Below are 16,462 nucleotides of genomic sequence, written 5' to 3'. Positions count from 1 at the left end.
TTTTGTGACGTTGGCAATTCTTATCGTTTCGTCACGACCCACATCCGGTCGCCATCATTCGTGTTGGCGTCGTTCACTTCGCGTTGTCTTGTTGTCGCCAAGAAACCCCTTAAAATAACAGTCATCCCGGTTTTTTCAAGTCAAATTTTTCCAGAATTGCGTTGAAAACGCTTTGAATTCGGTGTTTTTGTTGTTATTTTCGTGTTAAACCCGGTTTTTAAAAAGCCGCTACAATGGCCGATGCCGATGATCTTTTAGACTACGAAGACGAAGAAAATCCGGAACAAACCGTTGCCGAGACCGTCGGGGCCGGTGACCAGAAGAAGGGCATCAAGGGTACTTACGTGTCCATCCACAGTTCAGGCTTCAGGGATTTTCTCCTGAAACCGGAAATTTTGCGCGCCATTGTTGACTGCGGTTTTGAGCACCCGTCTGAAGGTAAAATCGCCCCAAAACTCGCATAAGACCATGCTGACGATCTGTTCTACAGTGCAACACGAATGCATCCCACAGGCAGTTCTTGGTATGGACATCTTGTGCCAAGCCAAGTCCGGTATGGGCAAGACTGCAGTGTTCGTCCTGGCGACGCTTCAGCAGTTGGAGCCAACCGAAAACGTGGTTTACGTGCTTGTAATGTGCCACACGCGCGAATTGGCCTTCCAAATCAGCAAAGAGTACGAGCGGTTCAGTAAATACATGCCAAACATCAAAGTCGGTGTGTTTTTCGGCGGCTTGTCTATACAAAAGGACGAGGAGGTGTTGAAGAATAATTGCCCCCATATCGTCGTTGGGACACCGGGACGCATCCTCGCCTTGGTCCGGTCCAAGAAACTCAATCTCAAGCATCTCAAACATTTCATTCTTGACGAGTGCGACAAGATGCTGGAGTTATTAGGTAATAATTATTTTTTGTTGGAAAATGGCGGCAAGTAGCGTGCCCATAGCACCTGCGATTTGAATTTAGGGCGCATGCGCACTTAAATGATGACACCAATAGGTAGGGACATCTGAGAAACTTTGATGTTAATTTGGGCCTATCCTGACGATTTTTTTTATTTTATTTTAAATCTGTTAATTGTTTTCAAGTTATTTAGGTTTGTGTTTGTTCCAGATATGAGGAGGGACGTGCAAGAAATTTACCGTAACACGCCGCACGGCAAGCAAGTAATGATGTTCAGCGCCACCCTAAGTAAAGAAATTCGCCCCGTCTGCAAGAAGTTTATGCAAGATGTAATTGAAACTTGTTATTCTTCACTTATCAGCGCACCCACTCGCATTGCTGTTACTTAATTGGGGGTTAAAGCCGTGTCGTGATTTTGCGTAAAACCTCTCCTCTCCCGTAATTCCTTTCGTGTTAGCGCACTGTAGCCCAACGTGTAGGTCCGGGGTTGGGCAGGGCGAAGAAGATGGAGCAAGAGGAAGCTGAAGATTTTAATTTTGGGGGTGATTTTTTGTTGTACGTTTCGGCCGTGCTACAGTGCAACAAAATTCAAATCGACGATTGTCCTATTTATGCGGGGATTGCCACCTTGGGGGTTTACTGGTTTTCCGTTTGATTTGAAGTGGAATGCGACATTGGGATGCGACTTTTCTCACTGTATGTTCGATGACGCCTTCGTAACTGCAGTATTTTTGATCACTTGAATTGTAAATGAAATTCAATTTTTATTTACAATTTTTCGTTTTCTCAAATTTTGGCAAAGTTTTTTCAAGCCGATTTGCGATTAGAAACAGTTTTGTGATGATTTTTTTTATTCTTTCGCGGTTTCCACCAGAGCGAAAGCTATGATGGTTAGACATGTCTGATTTTTGTCTGAACAAAACTGTTTTTAATTCTCAAACTGGCTCGAGGTTAATTGGTTTTTATGTTTAGCCGATGGAAGTTTATGTGGACGATGAAGCGAAATTAACTCTGCACGGACTTCAGCAACATTACGTTAAACTAAAGGAAAATGAGAAAAACAAAAAATTGTTTGAGCTGCTTGATGTTTTGGAATTTAACCAGGTTTGTGTTGTGCTTAGACTTATAATTTTATTTAATTTTTTATGATGACATTCTTTATTAATGAACTTGTGATTACATTTCATTGAACTCTCTCACTGAATAAATTAAAATTTAAAAAATCAAAAAAGTGGCACGTATCAAAATTCCTGATATGGAGGGTGGTTTCAGGTTGTTATTTTCGTCAAATCAGTCCAACGATGTATTGCTTTGGCGCAACTATTGACGGAACAGAATTTCCCCGCCATTGGCATTCACAGAGGTATGAACCAAGAAGAACGTCTTTCACGTTACCAACAATTTAAAGACTTCCAAAAGGTATAATTCAATTTTTTTGTAAAATTTCTCGACTGATGAATTGTTTCAATAGAGAATTTTGGTCGCCACGAATTTGTTTGGCAGAGGCATGGATATTGAACGAGTAAATATCGTTTTTAACTACGACATGCCTGAGGATTCAGATACTTACTTACATCGTGTGGCAAGAGCTGGTCGTTTTGGTACTAAAGGTCTTGCTGTTACTTTTGTATCAGAAGAAAGCGATGCGAAAATCTTAAATGAAGTGCAAGACAGGTTTGATGTTAACATTACGGAATTACCGGACGAAATTGATCTCAGCACATATAGTAAGTTTGGACATCAATTTTATTTGCGTTTATTGATTGTTTTTTTTTTGTTTTGTTTCAGTTGAAGGACGATGATTGCACAGTCGTGGTGTAAGGTGTATTTACTTGTGTTTTTCATTAATTTGAGTGTTGGGTAATTTTTTGTTACCCACTTAGAATATTTAAGTTTCAATATTCGACAAGTTCCATTTTTTTATGTGAATGTATTCTAATAAATGTCACAATTATAATTCGTGTTTCTATAAACCAAATCCTTGTTTGTTTTCATCATCCTCAAAAAGATTGGGAAATAAAAGTTGATATCTTTGTTTGTTTTTCTCCAGTTGGTAAGCGTGTTCTTTGTCATTCCAAGGTCGCACAATTGCCAACCTCTTGCCCCCCGAAACAGCTGTTGGGAAGAATGCAAAAGACTGCGTAATAAAATGATTGTGTTGGCGTTTTGAAGATCAGCCGTTTGAGACGTCTCCCAGTGCTTACGTTACCAAAATTAATTAAAAGTTACATAATAGAATGCTGTGCCCTGAAGTGTTCAACTTCAAGGCACCAGAATCACACTTTTCATCGCAAAAACGCAACCCCAATGAACGCAATCATCTGAACACTGTAAATAGCCTTATTTACAATCACTTGGTAAGCTGAAACAGCCCCAAATCGCCGTTTTTCATTCAGCCTTCCAGGTGTCTGTTATCCTGCCTGATGCTTCAAAAGTGCCAGAAAGCTTAACACAAGCTCTCAGCAACGATTGTGATTACTACAAGCTTAAGAACGTGAAAATAAGTGATTTTGTTGCAAGGGATTTTATTGTTAATTTTATAAATAGCGGTATGTCGCCACATAACCTCACTTTTTTTTGTTTATCGTCATTGTTTACAGGCAATTTGTATGTTTTGAGTGTTAACACGCGAATTGATTGTGATAATTGCGTCGCGATCACCCCCGAGGGCCAACTGATCCTGAGCTTAAGCAAGTCCGAATATCAGAGCCTGGGGCTCGAGGGGCAAGTCTCGCATTTCCATCACAGGACTCAGGAAAGATACAGTAAGTTAAAGGTCGCACTTTCAATTCAAAATAAAAAGACACAATTACAAATAAAAGGCTTGTTCTAATGAATTTACAAAAACAAAAATCGTGATTTAATGTCAGCCTTGTCAATAGGCCGAGCCTAATTTTGGTTTTTGGACCAAGTTGAATCGTGTTTTTGCGTTTGCACTCCGTATCCCGCCTCTTGAAGCCCCCTTGGTGTGTTTCAGACGATGCCGAAACACCGGCACGTCCCCACTCTGCAGACGTTGAGCCTTAGAGGCGTCGGCAGCTTAGTGGTGTCCCTCTCGTCCCCCATCGTCACCAAACTCCAATACTACCACGACCCCCAAAAAATCGTCTCAGTTCTCTACAGCTGTCTCGACTGCCTCAACGAGCTCCTCGCCTCGAGCGTCCCCTATTACTTATACGAGAAAATGGCTCGCGAAGTCTTAAACGCCGTCAAAGGCCTAATCGAGAAAACGAAAAAGACCTACTACCCCCACACCAACATGTCGGCCTTCCTCACTGAAATGAACGTGGTCGTGAGTCTCACCGAAGTCGTCCTAAACCCCCTTTTGAAACAAATCGACTTCACCGAATGGCCCAAAATAATGCGCTACGTCCTCTATAAAAACCTGTCGAAAATGACCGGCTTGGAGGTCCTGAACCTGGGGTCGTCCACCGGGGGCTGGCGCACCAGCGACTACGACAAGTACATTGTGGAGGGCATTTCGGGGATGAAGCATTTGCGGTCGCTGTGCTTGTGTTTCGATTGCACGGATCAGGTCATCCAGGTGGTGGGGGACAACTGTCCGTTCATCCAGTGTCTGGACGTGACGTCGTCCAGGTCGGTGACCGACCGGAGCATTCCGTCGCTGCTCAAATGCAACCATTTGAGGGAGTTGCAGTTGCACCGCACGTCGGTCACGCCTGTCGGCCTGGCGCAAATCCTGCGCGGGTTGGACAAGCTGCAGGATATTGGGCGGTGCGATGATTTCAGGGGCGTGATCAAAATGTTGCATCAGAGTGGGGCGTGCGGGCCTTTCGGCCTGAGGAAAATACACACAAGGGGGCTCTATCCCGAAATTCTGCGGTTACTGGTCGATATGTTCCCCAAAGTCGAGTATATCAATTTGTTTCACGACGAGCAAGTGACCGATCTGACCATTCTCACGTCACTTGATTGTTTGAAAGAGTTGAAGTTGTTGTCGTGTGCGTTTTACGGGGATTATGTGAAGCAATTGCTTGAAGTCAGGGGTTGTAACATTATTAGTTTGCATTTGGAGCATGTCGAAGAAGTCGATTTGAATGTCTTGATCGATATTAGTCAATTCTGTCCAAGACTTAAGAGTCTGGTTTTATACAACTGTGATTTTATGGATAGTTCGGAGATTAACACGAGTAGGCTTAAAGTACAACCGTTTCAAAACTTGGAAAAGTTGTTTTGGATGGTGGATTGTGCGCGGACTCATTTAGAATTCATTCTACTGCACGCTGTAAATATCAGGAACATACATTTAGGGTCATCGACGGGCATCACGCATTCGTCTATTGTTAACATTTTAACGGTCAATCCAATGAAACATTTGGAGGAGTTGCGGATTTTGTATAGTAGCGACATGAGTATGAAAACAGTCGAGTTATTACTGGCCAATTGTACCAACCTCCGGGTACTTTCAGAATTAGAGAGCTGGCAAGGCATCAGCATGGAGGAACTTAAAAACTTCAAACAACACATTTACTCAAACAATTTTGATTTGGACATACGACCCACCCTCTCATACTACTAACCCACGCTCTTATGCACAAATCCTAAGTGTTGTGATCAGAGTTAACCCTATTTATACTCGTACTATATGAATATATTTTATTTAATATGTGGACCCAGTGACTTTCATTTTACACCCAATTTCAGTTGTCACCATTGACTTGAAGCAGAAATGTTTCAAACCGGGGAAACCCAACTACGAACGCACGAAGGCCAGTCTCGACAATCTCCGCTTTGACGTCATAGTCACGTGGGAACCCCCGAGTAAGGGTATATGCCCGTCATCAATAGCACGATATTTCCACGATTTAGGCTACGAGACTAAATTGTGTGGCATTCAAAACACCTCACACGTGGTGTCCTCCACGCAGGTGCCAACAGTCACCAGAGAAAATCACTATGAAGTTGTGGAGTGGTTAGGAATGATTGCCTTGCAAGCAAACTTGACGGATGGCGCTCCTGATGGTTACGTCACAACGTACGAAACGCCCGAACCTAGGGAGGGGATCGCCCCGGTTAGCTGTTTACAGTGGAGGGGTTTTTTCACCGCCAATCAAATTGCGCGATTGTATGACAGGCTCAGGTAACGCGATTTGGGTGTCTTACTTGTGTTTATTAGGGTTTTGTAGCGAATTTAAGGCCGATAAGGGGTGTCTTTGGGCGGCTTTATACGTCCAAGGTTTTTCCGACTCGCCGATTGCCTGGCGCGGGGAAGAACACCACTTTTACACCAATGGTGACAACAGTTATACTTTGATTTTGACACGTGCCGACGTGATCACGTGCGTGCAGAAATGCTCGCGCAAAAGGTACAATAATAAAAGAAAAGGCAAACCTTTATAACCATTCATTAACGATAGTAATAAATTTATTTGCGTCGCCTTCGTGCCTCGTTCGGATTTTTCCGCATCCAGTATTTCATTTCCTGTCCCGGCCTTATGCCCAGTTGGGCCGACCTTGAGGTCACGTCCCTGACCGCAAAAGGCGAGAAGCCCGCGATGTAGTCATCGTCCAAAGGGTTTATCTTGGTTCTGGCCAATTTGCTCGCCCTGTTTTGGGGCATGGGGTGGTCCTCGGCCAGGATCGGGTTATTCGGGTGCTTCCCCCCTTTCATTCGCGGCAAACTGAACTTCTTGCCGCGCGCCGTTAGAGGGCGCTTTGCGTTGATGTGTATTTGGAGTTTGCCGTCTTCGTTAAGTGAGACCGCCACTTTTTTGAGCGTGTTGAGGCCACATTTGGGGCAAAATTTCTTCGTCATGATGCTCGTAGTCTTGAAGCAGGCGTAACAACGCAGGATGTAGGTCCGGAGTTGTTTGATCATGCGGCCGTCAAGGGCGGCCACATTGAGGTTCATCTGTTTGAGGACGTTTTGCATCGCGAAGTCGGTGGTCATGCAGGCGATCTTCACGTGTTTTTCCTCAATGAGCTGGGAGTTGACTTGTTTTTTGGCCTGGGAGACGTTGGAAGGGGTGATCCAGCCACTGTCGTCATCGTCATCTTCGTCGGAATTTGATCCAGAGATGTCGCTAGCGTCGTCAACTGGCACCAGAACGTCATGATCCTCGCTTGTTTCCTCGTCAGCGCATTCAATTGTTTCGAATTTTTGTTGCAATTTCTCAATTTCATCTGTTTCTTCATTTGTTTCTCCTGGTCTATCTTTTATTTTTGTGTGTCCTGGCAGGAAAAACCCTGTTACGTCAGGATGTAAATCGACAGTTGGCCCTGTGGTGGTCACAGTCCTCTGGAAGACGGGTTCAGTACGCAGGTGCTCCACCCCAACCGCTTCCTTCTCCAACTGATACGTAAGAGCCATAACTTGGATATCGGTGGCAGACAGACTTGGGTAATCCCCGGTTTTCTTTGCAAATTCTGTCACAATTTTGATATTTTCCGGAAAAACCTCCTTGACCTGAAGGTCATAAGGCAAAACCACCAAACGTTTGAGCTGTCTTTTGTTCAAAATTTCGTCAACGACACTTTGACATGTGACCATTTTCTCCGCAACGTCCTACAAGCGTAAGGTTATAAAGTGGTAATTACAGACGAGATCACGTACTTGTAATGGGGCGTTTTGGATAAAAGCAGTCGTATCGACAACCAAACACTCAATTTTCTTGTCTCCGGCCCCCATTTTGTTGACACACGTGGAAAAATGACACTTGGATGAGGATGACACTTGTTGCCAACAATACGACCAAAGACCCCAGTTTATTGCCAAAACGGGCTTATTTGTGTAAATAATGCCGTGGTAGGTTTGAGCAAGCCTCAAATTAGTTTACCGGGTCATAATAACACAAACAATTTGCGTAATCTCGCCCAAAATCGTGATCAATGAGTTATTTTACTTTGCTCCGGTTGGCGACATTGTGCGTATTGGAGAATGGAGTGTGTGCTTTACATGGAGGCCAATTTTCGGTCAGTTCGTAAATAACGAGTGTTTGTGTGTGAAAAAACGGTGTGGGGCCCCCGTGACTCTCGATTTGAGGTGTAAAGTGTCCGTCAATCGTGTGTGAAATAATTTGGCTGTTTTCTCTGACGTGTCGGTGATCACACTGTTATCACTTTTACGTCATTACTTGGCTACTCTGTCGGTGAAATTTCATGTTTTTATCAAAATTCAAGCGTTCTATTGTTAAGATTATCACCATTATCATAACGGAGTGAGGCCACCACAAGTAAGTTTTCGTTTCGGTTGTAATGTGTCAAGTTGATGTTTTTGGCCGAAATGCGGTCTCAGCTGATGCTTGGTTTTAGTTATCACCGTCTCGATGAGCAGTTCTAAATGATGGACCCTTCAGCCGATCAGGGGTCCGGCTTCCATCAGCTCGGCATCACAGGTATGTCCCCGAAATCTCCGATAAGGAGCGCAAATATTTGGGCAAAGTCTTAGAGACAACAGTTTCACCTGATTACACAACGTGTGTGGCAAGGTTTTGTTGTTATTTGTTTCTAATAGCGTTCGGCGGTATTGCTAATTGCACAATAGGTAGCTCCTAATTAATTTACTGGACCGATTTGTATTTGTTTATGTTTAGAAAGTGAAAAATGTTGCGATAGTCCGCTACGCCTCGATTATTCTAATTAGAATTAAGAATTGCAGGGGAACAAGTCGGCTATTACGAGAAAGTCGCATTAATTACAGTCTTCATAAATTATGGAACTTGGGATGGCACGTCCCAGAAACACGCGTCATAAAAAGTGTAATTTCCAACATTTAGGATCAATTTTATCGATCCGGCGACAGTTGTGACTAATCCTTTCGATGACAGGACAAAAGTGTCGACACATTTTTCAGGTGCAATTTCACGTGATAATATCACCTATTTGCTTCAAGGACACACAGAGTGGCCAAGTAACCAAATCACCACATTTGAGACTTGTCTCGCATTTTTAAGGCACCGTTTCCTGTTGTTGTTATTATTATGTGACCTACTAAGCATAATATTTTGGTTTTTATCGCGTGATTACCAGTCGTGACATCATTTTGCGACAAAAACTCGGGGGAAATATGAGCAAATTTAATAATCGTACTCATTGGTATTTTTTTATCTTTTATCGCGAGTTGTTTTGTTTGCTTTATTTTATTGTAGGTTTTCCCGAATAACGTGCTTCATTATCTTTAACACCATTATCTTTAAATGTTTGATTATTTTTCATCGAGCTTTGGATAAAAATAAAACAAAACTTTGAACTATTGTCTCCAACATTTTTGAGATTTTTATGTTGCTTGAAACATTCCGTGAAAAATGCAATCCATGTTGCATTTTTATTGGCAAGGTCGAAGTTTACAAACAACCGATAAGCTTTTTGTTATTAAATCGCTACAAAAATGCTATTTTATTTTTCAGTCGAGTGCGCCCACCTCCGTAACAGTTCCTTCATCAAGCCCTCCACGTACGTGGAAATCAGCGTGGACGGTGGCTCCCCCCGGAAGACCGAATGCGTGAAAAACACCGCTCAACCGAAATGGAACGAAACCTTCACCCTCCTCGTCACCCCCCACTCAAAAATAAACTTCGTCGTCTACGACAAGAACAATTTCCGCAAAGACACCCTCGTGGGCGAGAAAAAAGTCGAACTTTTCCAAATGTTGCAGCATTTCAGCGGCCGCTGCGAAAACCTTGAACTCACACTGGATCTCATGAACGAAAACAAGACCGAATCGCCGGCCAAAGTCGGCGAATTAATTTGCGTATTTCAAGGCTTGACCGTCGACATGTCCAAGTTTCACAAGCCGGGGCCGAGTGCGACCCCCCTCATGCAAAACAACTGCGAAGCGCAGAGCGTCTCCAATCGCAGCGTCTTCAACGGAATTCGGGCGAAAGTGCGCAATGTCGGAACGGAGAACGTCGTTCCGACGGCGTCGCGAGCCTCCACGGCCGAGAGGCGCACCTCGCGCACGGCGCTGTCGCCCACCACGCCCATGCCCAACGGCACCATCGGCCCCCCGGCCACGGTGCCCAACGGCAACGCCGTGCACAACAGCGACGGCGAGGACGGGAGGGCCGAGGAGCCGCTGCCCCCCGGCTGGGAGATGCGGTATGACACCTACGGCCGCCGCTACTACGTGGACCACAACACGCGCTCGACGTCGTGGGAGCGCCCCCAACCGTTGCCCCCCGGCTGGGAGATGCGGCGCGACCCCCGCGGGAGGGTCTACTACGTCGACCACAATTCGCGCACCACCACCTGGCAGAGGCCGAATTCGGAGCGGTTGGAGCACTTCCAGCAGTGGCAAGGCCAGAGACAGCACATTGTCCAACAAGGCAACCAAAGGTTTCTCTACCCGCAGTTTCAGCCTGGACCCATGCCTGGCACTTCAGTTGTGGATGATGAGGACGATGGTTTGGGGGCCTTGCCGCCCGGATGGGAGAAGCGAGTGCAACCGGAAGGACGAGTGTATTTCGTTAATCACAAAAATCGGACCACGCAATGGGAGGATCCGAGGACTCAAGGACGGGAGGTTATTGACGATATGCCGTTGCCTCCCGGATGGGAGATCAGGTATACGGACGAGGGGAAGCGATATTTTGTCGATCATAATACGAAGACTACAACGTTTGATGATCCCAGGCCGGGGGCGCCCAAAGGGCCCAAGGGGGTGTATGGGGTGCCGAGGGCGTACGAGAGGTCGTTCAAGTGGAAGATTAGCCAGTTTAGGTAATTGTTTGATAAAAATAAAATGCGAAGCTAACAAAATTTTCCTTTCAGGTTCCTGTGTCAGAGCAACGCCCTCCCCAGCCACATAAAAATCCAAGTGTCGCGTCAGACCCTCTTTGAGGACTCCTTCCACACGATAATGCGCCTACCGGCGTACGAGCTCCGAAGGCGCCTCTACATCATCTTCAAAGGCGAAGAAGGGCTAGACTACGGCGGTGTGAGTCGCGAGTGGTTTTTCTTAGTCTCGCACGAAGCCCTAAACCCGATGTATTGTCTCTTCGAGTACGCAAACAAAAACAACTACAGTCTACAAATCAACCCTGCGTCGTATGTGAACCCCGAACACCTCACTTACTTCAAATTTATTGGGCGCTTTATCGCCATGGCTTTGTACCACGGGAGATTTATTTATTCGGGTTTCACAATGCCCTTCTACAAGCGGATGCTGGGGAAGAAACTTGTGATGAAAGATATTGAAAGTATAGATCCCGAATTCTACAATTCGCTGGTGTGGATCAAGGAGAACAACATCGATGAGTGTGGCTTGGAGTTGTACTATAGCGTCGATTTCGAAGTTTTGGGCCAAGTGGTGCACCATGAGTTGAAGAAAAACGGCGATAAGGAAAAAGTTACGGAAGAAAATAAAGAGGAGTATTTGACGTTAATGACCGAGTGGAGGATGACAAGAGGCATCGAGCAGCAAACTCAAGCCTTTTTGGACGGTTTTAACGAAGTTGTGCCCATTGAGTGGCTGAAGTATTTCGACGAGAGGGAGTTGGAGCTGCTGCTCTGTGGCATGCAGGAGATAGACGTGGACGATTGGCAACGACACACTATCTACAGGCACTACACGCGAAGTAGCAAGCCGGTGGTGTGGTTTTGGCAGGTTTGTATTAAAACCACGTTGTAAACCACTTCTATTTTTTCTTTCTTCTAGTTTGTGCGTCAGTCTGATAATGAGAAGCGGGCCCGCTTGCTGCAGTTTGTGACAGGGACGTGTCGTGTGCCTGTGGGCGGCTTCGCCGAACTGATGGGTTCCAACGGGCCCCAAAAGTTCTGCATTGAAAAGGTGGGGAAGGAGTCGTGGTTGCCGCGCTCGCACACGTGTTTCAATCGTCTTGATCTGCCGCCGTACAAAAGTTACGAACAGTTGGTGGAAAAGTTGACTTACGCGATTGAAGAGACTGATACGTTTGGTCAGGAGTAAAGTTTCAATTGTGTAATAACAGCCGTACCTGATTCTTGACCATGGTTTGAGATTTCGTTTCTTTGGGCCTCTTCTTGCAGTGCTTGTGCAATTTTTGTTAGTTTGTTTGTGTTGTTACTTCGGTCGGATTGTATTTCAATGTGATATGTAGAAATATTGGCCTATTTTCTAGCTTATCTAACAGATTATAACTAAATGTAAATACTTTTTGAAGAGAAAATAATGTGGGGAAGACTACATATTTTTGAATACGAAAAATGACATTCCATCGTGGGTGTGCACTATCATAATTATTTTTTTAATTTTATTTTTAACCAAAGTATACACTGACTGGAACCGAACTGGCTTGAAATTTCATTTACAACCTGTTTACTTTATAATCACTTGTAGAATATTGTAAAGTGAGGAAATGTATATAAATATGCGAAGCGAATTATTAAATTATTACAAGTAAAACAAGTTGTTTTATTTCTTAAAACGACCTCAACAACGTTTCTGTTTTTAATGCTTGCTTACGTGTCCAGAATATATCAATAAATAAATTTTTCTATTTTCATACTTTACAATTCAATTATTTAAAAAACTGGTCAAAAAACGGCCAAGGTTTGTTACCCAATTCCGGAAGTTTCCTTTGTTGCGGGAAAAATTTATCCTTCTCATTCTCATCTAAGTTTACCAGATTTTCAATAATTTCTTCTTTACCTTCTTTATCTCTACGTTTTGTAATGGTATATTCTTTATCAGCTACTTTTCGCGTGATGGTCGTTTCTTCATTACCCTCGTTATCCCTCACAGTATGATGCGTTTCAATAGACTAAAATATGAATAGATTGATATTAAATTTTTAAAATCATAACACGCAACCGTACCCCATCTGGATTCCTAACAGTTTTGGAGGTAACACTTTGGCCAAAAAAGCGTGTCCTCGGTACTGGCGTTTGAGAATTTTCACCCTTAAAAACCGATCCCCAATCCCTTATATCCAACCTAAAGTAAATTTTTCAACGGATTAAAACAAAACAAACAAAAATTTTATCGTATACCTGCCGTCAATGTCTTCATCTCTTTTCTCTTCAATTCTCTCCTTGGGTTTCTCAAACCCAGGTTTGAGGAATTGATCCCTTAAAGTCCCAGATTTTGGCGCGCCTTCGTCATCAGGGATTTCCTCAATTTCAAGCTGTGGCAAGTCAAAACTGTGGTTAAAACCATCCCCAAACTCATGAAAACCAAAATTGCGCAACATTTCGCTCATTTGTTGCTCGAAATATTTGTGCATCTCAAAGGGGTCGCTAAACATGCTAAAACTTTGGAACGGCGCCCCAAATCTACAATTAACATCGATAATACTAGAGTTATATCATCGTGTTTCTTTACGTACCCCTCATCTCTACTTGGGGGCTCAGGCCAACTCCTGCAAAGATTACAACTGAAGAAAAGCAATGACACGAGAGATGATTACTTACCTGTCTCGTTCGTCGAATTGGGGGCTCTCCTGTCGTGAGGAAAACCCCAAAAATCTCTTAACTTTGTCGTAGAATTCCATTTTATTATTTAAACATCACACACGATTTTAACTAATGAAATATTCCAGAAACGTCAAGTGTGGCATGCAACCAACAATACATTCGTGATCGTGATAAACATAGCCACACAAATGGACTTCCAAATTCTCGAAATTCGTAAGTCATTCTCACATTCGGGTCTTTCAAACTCGCATAAAAAAATTCCAGTCATTGAAAACCATTTATTCTATTTCTGTTACTCCAAAAACGCCCTGTAGTAGCTTTGCTCCTAAATTTTGCGGGTAGTGTTCCTTATCCGCAACATAGACGTAAGGCAACCGCATGACCCAATAGGCCGATTGGGTCAGTTTGGTGGGCCGTTCCACCGTACTGATGAAAATGGGGGCCCCGGGTGCGGGCTGCACCTAAAACAGCCCCCCTTATCTCTCCAAGGTTCAAACAAGGTACTGAGTTTTGTCAAAGTTTTTACCAAAAAATAACAAAATTTCGAAAAAATTGACAAATTACCTTTGGGTCCAGAGTGCAATGCACTGGAGCCTTGGGGGTAACAACATGCAGTCGCATCAGTTGTGCCAACTTATTGGCACGACACATGCACGGATAATACAAGGGCATATCCGACTCTGCTATTTTATGCCCAGTGTCCTTCACAATGCTCCCCGGCGTGGCCTTGAGAATTTTATCCGGGGCTGCCAACATAAATCTATGTCCCGACGAACACTCATACTCCACTCCAATGAAAACCTTGACCGAAAACTGGGGCGAAGCCCCCGTCGGACGTCCCCGACGCCCCCTCGCCGGGTACTTACTAACCCAATTCATTTTCGCCTTGCTATACACTGTCACGTCCCACGGGAGCAAGTAGTTAGTAGAGTTCAAAAAACCGGGATGGTGCGACTCCGACAGCCCCAAATTGTGGCTGTAAAGCGAGGAGGGGCCGAGGCAGACGAGACTCCAGCTGGAGTAGACCGGGAGGAGGCCAGGGGGCGAACTCAGGGTTAGCATTCCCGGTAAATATTCGGTCGTGCTCGGCTGGCGGACCAGCCCCCTTTCGTTTTCGGGGGTGAGTTCATTGGAGCGGTCGGAGAGGACCGAAAGGGCCTCTTCGGTCTCTTTCAAAGTCGCTGCTTTGTATTCTTTGATCGAGGGTTGGAAAACGGGGAAGGAAATGCGCTCCAATTTCGAGCAAATGCATTCGCGACTGATCGCTTGGTAGAAGAGGTGATTGGCTTGTTTGGCGTTGTAGGGGTCCTCACGCGGGCCGATTTTCCGGCCGCAGTCGCAAACAGCTTAAATAACAGTTTGCATAACGCGGCACAAAAATTACAACCAACCTTTGTAAATAAACCCGCTCATGTGCTCCTGATCTGACTGATGTTTGGGCAATTTGCACGGGTTCCCGGTCATGGAAGCCGCCTCGCACTGCTGTCTCCCGTTCTCCCAATGCGCCTTGCAGTCGGCCTTCAATTTCGTGACGTATTGCTGGAACACAGGGCCTCTGGCCTGAGCGTTAAAGAGGGCCAAGGCCATGCTGAGGCGCCTGTCGTGCTCTGAGTGCGCGTAATGTGGCGGCAAGTTTTCCTGGTACCGCGCTAGCGCCAAAGGCAGGACTTTGAGACACCTCTGTTCGGAAAATCTCGTGTCGGTGCATAGCGACGAGATCAAGCCTTTTTTCATTATCACTTCGTATATGGCCTTGGTGCTCTCAAGCCAATGTTTCAGTATGGGTAACTGTGAAAATTAGTCCAAATTTTTGTTGGAGAATATGGGGAAGTACCTCAAAGTGGGCCGGTTGTGACAACTGATGCCGACTGGAGCTCCCCGTGTCGTTAAAACCCTTAGTCCGGGCCTGTTTTATGTGCACTTGCAAGAATTTCAAAAAGTGGCGTTCGGAGTAAGGCTGGCTGCAAAATGGGGGCTGGACTTGCATAGCGCCGCCAGGCTGGCAATCCTGAATCAAGCCTCTGACGGCATCCCCTAACCGGTCAGTGCTTGGCGCTTCCGTCGATATGTAAACGAATTCCTCATTCATCGGAATTGCAAAAAGCGACGAACTTTAATGAGCGAAAAATAATCAAAAAATTTATGTCACAATATTGCTAAAATACCCATAGGTTGAGATTATCCGTGTCTTTTTCAAAATGTGGTAAATGCGATCTTCAAGGTTGTGTTCAACCTTCTTGATGTTGTATGAGCCCTTCGGGCACTGCTCAAAGTAGAAAATAACACGGGGCGTGCAAAACCGGCCATTGGAAACCCAATCGGGGCTCAAACCGTCAACGTTTTTCAAAACTTCGCTTATTTTATTGAGTTTTTTTTGACTGGAATTATTGCATGAAGACCTATTTTCGTTTAAATTTGCTCCGTGTTACCTTAACGTATCCACAGCCTTGAAATACTGGATCCAGTTTGTATCAAAAGTCCACCCAGGATGAGACAAAATCATAATGTGACTCACGTGAAACAATAGTAAGAGCGCGCGAGCAAAACTACTCTTAATTTCGTCGTTAATTACAAGTAAATCGTCGCACTTTCGTTCATTATTGCACCGCTCAACGAGACTTGAGTAGTGTTTAATTAATAAATCTGTGTCTAAAAGACTGTGGAGGTGGAGATAAATGATCTGGTTTTCCTCATCATAGAAACCCTCAATCGTACACTAAAATTTAAGGCAAATAAAGGCAATTTCGGAAATTAGGGTTCTACTACTTCATCGTCGCTTTTACACCCTGCTGTAAAAACTCGCCCAATTGACTTGGCTTTCATCCCCATTGAGTTGTAAGGGGACTTGCCCATGATTGAGATAATTACGACTTTGTCGCAATTTAAACCACTCACCTCCCTAGAACAGCAGATCTTAGCTACAATATTTGTTTATATACAATTTAGTACAAAAGAGGCTGAAAATCCGGTAAGATAAATGTTTCTTTCATCTTTGTTTTTTGGGGTTAAAACTGATGACAGGATATCGGTGAAAACAACACCAAAAATCATAATAGATAATAGAATCTATGATGAACATTACAGTCGACCAGACAGTCACTGCGCCCATGGAGCTAGCACCATTTCCCCCACCATTCTCGTTTTATACAGCCAAGTTGACACCAGAAAAATAATCGTAAATCATTATAAAAACATCAATAAGCTGTTACG

The 16,462-nt window shown here is 44.4% G+C and overlaps 6 protein-coding genes across 7 annotated transcripts; 3 read left to right on the top strand and 3 right to left on the bottom strand.

Annotated features, from left to right (window-relative positions):
- Positions 1-59: 59 nt before the first annotated feature.
- On the top strand, positions 60-2,858 carry Hel25E (Helicase at 25E). Its single transcript, XM_968952.5, has 7 exons — positions 60-438; positions 491-895; positions 1,112-1,230; positions 1,874-2,005; positions 2,174-2,320; positions 2,373-2,628; positions 2,690-2,858. Exons 1-7 carry the CDS (start codon positions 234-236, stop codon positions 2,701-2,703), a joined length of 1,278 nt encoding a protein of 425 aa, XP_974045.1. The 5' UTR covers positions 60-233; the 3' UTR covers positions 2,704-2,858.
- Positions 2,859-2,979: 121 nt separating this feature from the next.
- Positions 2,980-6,303, top strand: LOC662936 (ribonuclease P protein subunit p40). 2 transcript variants are annotated; one of them, XM_015980337.2, is made up of 5 exons: positions 2,980-3,258; positions 3,306-3,450; positions 3,502-3,666; positions 5,567-6,002; positions 6,049-6,303. In XM_015980337.2, exons 1-5 carry the CDS (start codon positions 3,139-3,141, stop codon positions 6,260-6,262), a joined length of 1,080 nt encoding a protein of 359 aa, XP_015835823.1. In that variant the 5' UTR covers positions 2,980-3,138; the 3' UTR covers positions 6,263-6,303. The 2 variants fall into 2 exon arrangements, with proteins under 2 accessions (XP_015835823.1, XP_008193850.1); XM_008195628.1 differs by lacking the exons at positions 5,567-6,002; positions 6,049-6,303 and adding an exon at positions 3,879-5,534 and having other exon boundaries at positions 3,173-3,258.
- Positions 6,252-7,699, bottom strand: LOC662963 (uncharacterized protein). The gene is made up of 2 exons (XM_969031.5): positions 7,476-7,699; positions 6,252-7,427 (listed from the first exon to the last, which is right to left on the bottom strand). The coding sequence occupies exons 1-2, from the start codon at positions 7,548-7,550 to the stop codon at positions 6,288-6,290; spliced, it is 1,215 nt and encodes a 404-aa protein (XP_974124.1). The 5' UTR covers positions 7,551-7,699; the 3' UTR covers positions 6,252-6,287.
- Positions 7,700-7,787: 88 nt separating this feature from the next.
- On the top strand, positions 7,788-12,245 carry Su(dx) (Suppressor of deltex). Its single transcript, XM_969057.4, has 5 exons — positions 7,788-8,094; positions 8,174-8,256; positions 9,268-10,579; positions 10,631-11,465; positions 11,517-12,245. The coding sequence occupies exons 2-5, from the start codon at positions 8,202-8,204 to the stop codon at positions 11,784-11,786; spliced, it is 2,472 nt and encodes an 823-aa protein (XP_974150.1). The 5' UTR covers positions 7,788-8,094; positions 8,174-8,201; the 3' UTR covers positions 11,787-12,245.
- Positions 12,071-13,422, bottom strand: LOC103313144 (uncharacterized protein). The gene is made up of 5 exons (XM_008195629.3): positions 13,250-13,422; positions 13,165-13,197; positions 12,830-13,111; positions 12,656-12,773; positions 12,071-12,600 (listed from the first exon to the last, which is right to left on the bottom strand). Exons 1-5 carry the CDS (start codon positions 13,327-13,329, stop codon positions 12,358-12,360), a joined length of 756 nt encoding a protein of 251 aa, XP_008193851.1. The 5' UTR covers positions 13,330-13,422; the 3' UTR covers positions 12,071-12,357.
- A 94-nt stretch (positions 13,423-13,516) lies between these two features.
- On the bottom strand, positions 13,517-16,344 carry LOC663043 (uncharacterized protein). The gene is made up of 8 exons (XM_969106.4): positions 16,202-16,344; positions 16,019-16,151; positions 15,682-15,968; positions 15,418-15,630; positions 15,087-15,363; positions 14,644-15,040; positions 13,817-14,598; positions 13,517-13,713 (listed from the first exon to the last, which is right to left on the bottom strand). Exons 1-8 carry the CDS (start codon positions 16,240-16,242, stop codon positions 13,531-13,533), a joined length of 2,313 nt encoding a protein of 770 aa, XP_974199.2. The 5' UTR covers positions 16,243-16,344; the 3' UTR covers positions 13,517-13,530.
- Positions 16,345-16,462: the final 118 nt, after the last annotated feature.

Source organism: Tribolium castaneum, chromosome 5 (assembly GCF_031307605.1).
Source record: "Tribolium castaneum strain GA2 chromosome 5, icTriCast1.1, whole genome shotgun sequence".
NCBI classification, from domain to species: domain Eukaryota; kingdom Metazoa; phylum Arthropoda; class Insecta; order Coleoptera; family Tenebrionidae; genus Tribolium; species Tribolium castaneum.
The sequence above is the reverse complement of the archived record's forward strand: the minus strand, read 5'-3'. Positions and strand labels throughout refer to the sequence as shown.

Coding starts and splice junctions, on each gene's coding strand:
- Hel25E (XM_968952.5), top strand. CDS start 234: ATGGCCGATGCCGATGATCTTTTAGACTACGAAGACGAAGAAAATCCG. Junction 896..1,111: donor CAAGATGCTGGAGTTATTAG/GTAATAATTATT, acceptor TGTTTGTTCCAG/ATATGAGGAGGGACGTGCAA. Junction 2,006..2,173: donor ATGTTTTGGAATTTAACCAG/GTTTGTGTTGTG, acceptor GGGTGGTTTCAG/GTTGTTATTTTCGTCAAATC.
- LOC662936 (XM_008195628.1), top strand. CDS start 3,882: ATGCCGAAACACCGGCACGTCCCCACTCTGCAGACGTTGAGCCTTAGA.
- LOC662963 (XM_969031.5), bottom strand. CDS start 7,550: ATGGGGGCCGGAGACAAGAAAATTGAGTGTTTGGTTGTCGATACGACT. Junction 7,428..7,475: donor TCCAAAACGCCCCATTACAA/GTACGTGATCTC, acceptor TTACGCTTGTAG/GACGTTGCGGAGAAAATGGT.
- LOC103313144 (XM_008195629.3), bottom strand. CDS start 13,329: ATGGAATTCTACGACAAAGTTAAGAGATTTTTGGGGTTTTCCTCACGA. Junction 13,198..13,249: donor CAATTCGACGAACGAGACAG/GTAAGTAATCAT, acceptor TAATCTTTGCAG/GAGTTGGCCTGAGCCCCCAA. Junction 12,774..12,829: donor GATGAAGACATTGACGGCAG/GTATACGATAAA, acceptor AATTTACTTTAG/GTTGGATATAAGGGATTGGG.
- LOC663043 (XM_969106.4), bottom strand. CDS start 16,242: ATGAAAGAAACATTTATCTTACCGGATTTTCAGCCTCTTTT. Junction 16,152..16,201: donor CCGGATTTTCAGCCTCTTTT/GTACTAAATTGT, acceptor CTGCTGTTCTAG/GGAGGTGAGTGGTTTAAATT. Junction 14,599..14,643: donor GAGCGGGTTTATTTACAAAG/GTTGGTTGTAAT, acceptor CTGTTATTTAAG/CTGTTTGCGACTGCGGCCGG.